This window comes from Nelumbo nucifera, chromosome 1, assembly GCF_055504915.1.
Source record: "Nelumbo nucifera cultivar China Antique chromosome 1, China Antique-T2T, whole genome shotgun sequence".
NCBI lineage: Eukaryota > Viridiplantae > Streptophyta > Magnoliopsida > Proteales > Nelumbonaceae > Nelumbo > Nelumbo nucifera.
This window is the reverse complement of record NC_142649.1, coordinates 187,038,888-187,047,161: the sequence shown is the minus strand read 5'-3', so window position 1 is coordinate 187,047,161 and position 8,274 is coordinate 187,038,888. Positions and strand designations below refer to the sequence as shown.

The 8,274-nt window shown below is 35.5% G+C and overlaps 1 protein-coding gene across 1 annotated transcript; it reads left to right on the top strand.

Moving 5' to 3' along the window:
* The first annotated feature begins 1,193 nt into the window (after positions 1 to 1,193).
* Positions 1,194 to 7,584, top strand: PMM (phosphomannomutase). Its single transcript, XM_010257153.3, has 12 exons — positions 1,194 to 1,377; positions 1,940 to 2,024; positions 2,615 to 2,659; positions 2,802 to 2,868; positions 4,333 to 4,409; positions 5,115 to 5,150; positions 5,624 to 5,679; positions 5,758 to 5,857; positions 5,957 to 6,052; positions 6,165 to 6,254; positions 6,371 to 6,422; positions 7,274 to 7,584. Exons 2-12 carry the CDS (start codon positions 1,956 to 1,958, stop codon positions 7,342 to 7,344), a joined length of 759 nt encoding a protein of 252 aa, XP_010255455.1. The 5' UTR covers positions 1,194 to 1,377; positions 1,940 to 1,955; the 3' UTR covers positions 7,345 to 7,584.
* Positions 7,585 to 8,274: the final 690 nt, after the last annotated feature.

Below are 8,274 nucleotides of genomic sequence, written 5' to 3'. Positions count from 1 at the left end.
GAATATGGGTTTCTTGGTCGATGGGATTGTGAATCCCATGGACTAACTTCCCCCCTCTCAAAATCCAAAAAATGAATGCCCCCTTAAGGTTATCTATGAATTGTAAATCTATGATGCCGAAAAGACATGATACCAAATACATTTTTATCTATTTACAACACATTTTTTATTTTTTATTTAATTCTGTCAAGCTGAATTGAGATCTACTGCTCACTCTAACCTCACAATCACATCCCTTGAAAATATCTCCCATGAATAATAATATACAAGTATAAGAGATGTTCCCGATGTGTGGTTGAAACATGCTGTCTGGTCATATGAGGAGCAGATTCAAAATCCTTCACATCAGCCAACTTTCAAAAATTGAGATTTGCTCCTCACGGAGAGCACCTCAAACCGACCTCACAGCCCTATCCTGCCATGGAATTGAGATCTGCTCCTCACATAGGGTGCCTCACACCAGCCTCACCATGCATTGAAAACATCCCGTGAATAATAATGTAACAAGTATGAGAGGTGTTTCCAATATATGGTAGGATGTGCTGTGAGATCAATGTGAGACGCCCGTATAAAATACAAAATATGGGAGATGTTCCAGATATGTGTGATTGGGAGGCATTGTGAGGTTGGTGTGAGGAGCGCCCTTTTAACTGGCAGATCCGGAATCGACTTTCGATCGAATGAATCAGCTTGACTCTTTTGCACCACACAAATAATTTTTTTTGAAATCCACAAAAAAATAAAATAAACATCAAATCGGTTATACGGATATACACGTGAAATGGATTTTTACCCAAAAAAGGGATTTTATAGTTCAGTCTACCTCAAAAATCTGAACCTCACCGTACAGGTGAAATGAATCTGACCGTGAATCGATATTAAATCTACGGGCAGGATACGATTTATAGGGAACTACTAGTGTATTAGGATGGACTGTAATTTCAGATTTTTCTGAGGTGTACTGCATCTACTTATAATTGAATTTTGAATCCACGTTCCATATTCAATCCTATCCGTTTGGAAATCTACATCTACATAGTTTCTATTGGCTGGGGCTCTGTCACCGCTAACCGAGATTCAATCTTCGATTATAACCGTTGGATGAACCGTGTACAGTATAAATGAATAGAAACCTTACACTGAATTAAAAGTTCTTCACGAATGCACCTATAAGAATGAATGTGGGCTAACTCACATGATCTCTAGATCTGCGCTCAGCAAAACTCAAAGATCTATTGATTTGGTCCACCATCCCCCCAAGTTTCTCGCGTTTAAGATCTGCTTCTGCAATTGTGACTCACTGACTCTGCCAGTTCAGAGGAATCCGTTAGTTTTGGAGGGATTTCGCGCCAATTTTACTTTGTTGAATTATTACAGGTACATTCCTCGGTTTTTTTTCTTCATATTTCTTTGATTCTTAGTGTAGATCTGGAACTGATTTTAGCTCTCGACACAATTCGAGCGATCACATGCCTGCGTTCTTCGATTACTTTTCGTGTTCTCCCTCCCTGTTGGATCGGATTGTTTCTGCACTACCCACCTTGACTCGGTCATTACTTTTCGTGTTCTCCCTTTTAATTTCTTAGTTCAAGAACGATTCACTGTTTCCCCAGTCATTGTGTGAAATCAAAGCTACGGCCTTGTACATGGAACCAAGCTGATTTTAGTCGGCTCGTCTGAGTTTCCTAGCCCATCTAGGAGTTCTATGCACATTCGTGGAGGCTAACTGGATTTTTAAACTCGCCTGAGGTTCTGAGCCCGTGAGCCGACAGATTTTATCTGACCATAGTATCCAAACTCTGATACCATCAAAACCGGCAGAGTTGACAACGTCTATAATGAATTGAGTTCGTATTAACTTCTGGAGTTTTGAGCAATGGTCTCCAGATTGTTTTCACGATGGTATAAAAGTTTTATATGTTTGTGGACTTGGTGCCAGGTATTGGTAATTAGAAATGGCAGGAAGGAAGCCGGGTGTGATTGCTTTATTTGATGTTGATGGGACGCTCACAGCTCCAAGAAAGGTATAACTTTTCTTTCTTATCCTTGTTGTAGTCACTCTTGTGGTTTGATCTGTGAAGTGGATTGCACAAATTGTAGTTTAGTCAGTTGTTTGGGTTTTTGGTTTGTCTTTGTTGTTTTTTCTTTTAATTTTAGGTTAAGATCTCTTCGTATGGAAATGCATTTTCTGATTTCCCTTCTGGGGAATTTTCCAGAGGTACAGATTTTACATGTTTAGACAAAGATTGTGTTTCAAAACATGCTCAACCTGGATATATGTTGCCAGGTTTGTGGAGGTTCAATTTTGCCAAGTTTACCGAGTAGATGAGACAACATCTAGTTATTTTGTCCATTGATTAGCTAAGGAAGTAGGGGAAGAGAACACCCTTAGCTAACTAATGCACCATAATTGCAGTACTTTAAACAAGATCAGTATTCAAATTTCTTAAGATTTTACCAAGTTTTAGTGATAATTGGGTCAACTTTGGATTGATCCACCTCTTATTCTTATACAAGAAAACTGTGAGTTGTGTTTTCTTACCTATATTGGGAAAGTATTGAAGGCTGTTTTCTTTTCCTTTCTCTAACTTATCTTGTCTTTCTTAAATGCCAGGTAGCAACTGAAAAGATGTTAGAATTCATGCAGAAACTTCGTGAGGTACTTGATTGGTACCTATCTTCACTTCTAAGTTTAAACATGTGATGCAGACATTTATTTTTCTTGTCAATTTTGGATTTTCCAAAGCAGAACATTCCTGAGTAGATTTCATTTAAACTATAAAAGATTTATCTAATGGCAGGTTGTTGCGGTTGGTGTTGTTGGAGGATCTGATCTTGTTAAGATATCAGAACAGCTAGGGAAAACAGGTTTGCTTTGTAGATCTCCTGAAATTTAGGCCTTTTCTGGTTTCTGTATTTCTGACGGCATGCCTTGCAACTTAAATGTCCATGTGGAATTTAACATTAATGTAATCCCCTGTTCAGAAAGGATGCAGTTTTCTTCATTGTTGATCTCACTCTTGTTTTCACTGAAATAGGTTTTGTTTGATTTTAGCACTGCTCGAGTATCAGGACAAGGGCAAATATGTCCTGATTTTATTTCCTAAGCACATGGAAGGGATGCAGTAAATCTGCGAACATGTTGGACATAGAAAATGCAGTTCTCTCCATTTCACTTAATAAACTTTGTTGGCCTATTTACATATTTTTAATTCCTCTAGCCTTGTTGTTTTCCTTTGTGAGTATGTGAACCTTAGACTTAGAGTTCTATTCTAATAGGATTTCATAGTCGGTTCTCTTTACTTGTTCTGGAAACCTTTCCGGGCTTATGAACCGGAAACTTGAAAATATGTTTCTAGAAAAGGAGAGAACTCCAAATCATGGGAGAGATGTTTTTTTAGTTATATTTGAGACCATAAATTCAGACTGCATTTGCTTCATATATCCTCAAGTAGAAAAACAAAAAAGCTTAATGGTATATATTTCTTTTTCTTTTATCGAGGGATGGGAAAAATAGTCTTTGTGACACCGAGGATTTTGAAAGATGACTGATAAGGAAAGAATTGCATGGGATCCTAGCAAGCATCGGTGCATTGCAAGAATGCTTAAGCTTTTTTGATCAATGCAAGAATGCTTAAGTTTTCTACCATGTCTTTGAAATCATTATAGATCAAATTTAATCATGTAAGAAGACAATAAATCGGGATTTTCTTTTAAACATGAATTAGTAAACATGTAAGATAGCTAGCGATTAGTGGATGTAATAACTATGATGTACACATTTCCTAACTTCTTTAATAATCAAATTTTGACTGTTACTGATGAAAACGTGCATTAATAATAAACATGAGACAATATAAAAATGGATATTTAGAAAAAAGAAGCATCCAAAAGAAAATATTACAATTTAATACAATGCTATTCAATTATATTGCTATTTCCTCTGGACAATGAACCATAAGCTGAATCATGCATTTAAATATATCTAGTGTTTGAATCTCTACTTGCATTCCTAGTTATCCCCTTTGACTCCATCTGATAAATTGAACTGACTTGATTGCATGAACTAATCCTGGAACTCTGCATCATCTATTGCAAATTCTAAATTTTTAACGTTTATGTTGTGTTAAATAGGACTCAAGTTGAATGGAGAATGGTATCATGGAAAATTAGTTGTAAACTATAGGATTCTTCTTTCTTAAGGATTTCATGTTTACCCCACTTTATGGATCCATTTCTTTAAATATAATCCTTGATTAAATCTTCAAGTGAATGCTTATTTTCCATATTCATGTTTAAAGTCCTGTGTCTGACAATATCTTCTACTTGCAGTTATCAATGATTATGATTATGTTTTTTCTGAAAATGGCCTTGTGGCTCACAAAGGTGGAAAGCTTATTGGCACTCAGGTATTGCTAATAACTTTTGTAAATCTTGATGAATTTGCATTGGATGAAGACATGATAATGGTTCTCTGCTTAAAAATAGTTATATACACTGTCAACATACTGTAAATCCTTTCCCATGTTTAGAAGTCCATATTCTTCATATCAATGTTTATACTATCCGTGTTTAGGCTTCTTAGGTTGGTAGATTTACAAATATTATTGAACTGTTCTACCAAAGTGGGAACTTTGGAGCTAGTCAAGGCACTTTTGTGGGTAAAGCTAACTTTGTGAACAGAATTCTTTGTGAGCATGTGCTTGCATATCAATTACTTGGGAAATAAATCAAAACCATGTATATAGAGGAACTATTGAAATGTAACTATATTTCCAGCTATCTTTCTTGTGAAAATTCTCTTGGACTACCAGTAATTCGGTAGCACTATATTGTAGGTTAATAAAGCTCAGCACAATATAACTGGATAATTATGAACAACAAAATGGAAGTTGGTAACCCATTTATGATGCATTTTTTATTAGTATTTTTCTTGTGGATCAGGATAAGCATATTAACATTTTGTTGATGTGGAGATAACCATCTCTCATGTTAATACCGCTCTAGTTAAACCTTGGAGTTATCAAGTGCCATATCAAATTTCCTTCATTTAGAGCTATCATTTATTTAAACTGAGCACTATTCATCTAATCATGACTCTTTTTCTGTGGCAGAGCTTAAAGTCATTTCTTGGAGAAGAAAAACTCAAGGTTAGACTCCCCTTCTGCAATCAATAGCTGCTTTTAAGAGAATTTATAATTGTGAAAAATCTAGGTATATATGGGAGCCCCAAACAATGGTTTAGATATATGACATCATAGTACACATGCAAGGATCAGATCTAAAATTAGATGAACCTAACTAGGACATGTCTCATGTCAAAAGAGTTATTTGTCAGTTTACTCTAAATATCTATCCAAGTCCACATGATTATTGGTTTCAAAACAAAGGTCCCCATAAAACAAAGAACAGAAAGAGGGCCATTTCTCCACTTGGATCAAGTTTTGACATGCCAGATTCCTAATCTGGTGCCATTGATTGATATTGATCCTCCATATGCTCACCAGTTATGCTGATATTCCATGATTAACTAGAAAATATGCTCACCAGTTAGGTTTCCCTAGAAAATATCATGATCTACTTTCGTAACTATGGAGTTTTCATGGATTGCAAAATTTTACAGGAATTCATTAATTTTACACTCCACTATATTGCTGACTTGGATATCCCAATAAAAAGGTTGGTGCATTCCTAAGTATTCCTTTACTTTTTCTAATTAAAGATCAGAGTATGATTGGTTTCTTATTTGTTTTTTAGAGGAACATTCATAGAGTTCCGAAGTGGAATGCTTAATGTGTCACCAGTTGGGAGAAATTGCAGTCAGGAGGAGAGGGATGAGTTTGAAAAGTATGATAAGGTATAACTTTTACTTTCTTTTAAAAGTTTTTTGGTTTGATGCTCAATATTTTTTGTTTTTCTGTTTTGGAAAAATATCTACAAATATATTTATTTTCAGGTTCACAACATACGACCAAAAATGGTTTCTGTGCTTAAAGAGAAGTTTGCTCACCTTAATCTGACATTTTCCATTGGAGGACAAATAAGCTTTGACGTGAGTGAATGTCAATTACTGTTTATGCACCGACAATTCCTGAATTGAAACTAACTGTACTGAGGGAAATCTATAAAGATAAATTTATTTTTGGAAAAAATACTTGTGACAGGTATTCCCCAATGGTTGGGACAAGACATACTGCTTGAGATACCTTGATGATTTTCATGAAATTCACTTCTTTGGAGACAAAACTTACAAGGTAATCTTTCTCATGTAAATACTTTTTCTTGTCTTTTGTCATCTATCAGGATTCATCTTAGTTATGTGTTCTAGCATCATTTGTTGGATTAAAGGAGCTATAATTTATTTCTTCAGGGAGGAAATGACTATGAGATTTACGAATCTGAACGAACAATTGGTCACAAAGGTTAGCTCCAAACCCTTATATTTTGATGAATATTATGCTTTCATTTGTGTCAATCTCAATCAGAGTAGCCTGGCTCTATTGTGCTAAGTTATATGTTAATTGTAAGATTTTTCTGTGTCTAATTCTATATTTGAAACTTTAACATATAGAACCGGTCTATTTGAAACTGCTGGGTTCATGAGGTTTGGTAGATGCAAAAACAAGCAAAACTGATTTGGTAGTTAGCAGCATTTAGATGTTGCCAATCTTTGCTCTGTAACATGTGAAACTACCTCCTACAGTTGTCATATTTTGTCATGTTGGATGACTTTGTTCATTCCATTGACTATCATTATCAATACTGGGTGCAGTATATGCTTCGTTTTGAGTTTTAATTATTCTTTTTTAGGTCAAAGTAAATTGTATTCTAGGGAAAACATAGCTTTTTTTAAAATCAGAATATATTGGTAGGACTTTGGGTACTGGCTGATTACCATTCCCTTTCCATCTTAGCTAAATTCTTTCTTAAATACAAGATTTAAATCCAAACTAGAATCATTATGTAATTTTAGACAATAAGCTTAATGGTAGATTTTGCACAAAATGAAATAATTTTTCAGATGCATTTAAAAACATAAAGTAATAAGCAGGAAATTATTATTTGTGACACACTGACAAGAAGTTAATCAATTAGGGGAAAAAAGAAAATCCACCAATTTAAACTGTCACTCTAAAAATTGCAGATTAGAAAATTCATGTGCACATTGTTACAGGCTCCTTATTTTATCATTCCCTTGTACTGCTGTATTTTATCTTTTGTTTCCCCTCTGTACTAGCTGGTTCTGATTTGAATATTCTCATTTTTCTTGCAGTCACCAGCCCAGAGGATACAGCTGAGCAGTGTACAGCTCTCTTCCTTGGCAAGCACAATGGAGATTCTTAAGGTTATGGTCACCCAGCATAACTTAATGTGGTCATTGCTTAATTTTAGTCATTGTAATTTTTGAATTTGAATTCTTGAAGTTACAAACTTAATCTGTAAGATGCCAGATTATGAATGAAATAGAGGGACTAACTGAGGGGAATCTTAATATTGTGGCTAAAAGCAACCCCATGTGCCCAATCATCTTACTGTAATTTTTGAACCCTGTGAAAATAAAATCCATGTACTCGGTTATGGTCAGTGATAGCTGATTGCAGGAGGGTTATGTGCTGTTTTAATTCCATTCAAGATGTCTATGCTCCTAGATCTTGTAATGGCTTGGTGCATGCTTGTGCAAAATTTGGTTTATCTTTCTCAGACAAATACATGGTCTAATCCTCCTGAGTTTTTGCTCCCTACTGTTGTAAGAGAAAGATTGTAACTGATTCTGTTGAATGGATTTTGCCCACTGGCTTTAAAAAAATGGAACACATTTCTCTTTAACTCACCATGACTTTTCAAAACCTCCAGAGAGTCCCTTGCTATTGATCCACCCTTAAAAGAAAAAAGAGTTCTGTCAAATTCCCCATACTGCCCCTCCAAATATCCCCACTCTTGATGTAAGGAGAAACATGGCACTGTTTGATGTGTCTTTTCGTGTGGGCTGTTGACTTTTTAGAAGCCCAACAGCCCATGTTTTCGTCTTCTCCCATTTGGTTGGGAAAAGATCTAGCCATCAAAAGGCATCGCACCAAAGAGATGCATGAAACCCATTTTGGGTGATTTTTTGGAAACTCTAAATTGAGCTTTTCATTTTTATTTTTAACTTGTCTTCGTGGGGAAAGATGCGCAAAAAGGCACGCCTTAACCAAACGGTGTTCAGGCTGTCAAGATCTTAATGCAAAATCTCACATCTTTTGACTGTCAGAACTTCCAGAAGGTCTTTCAAAA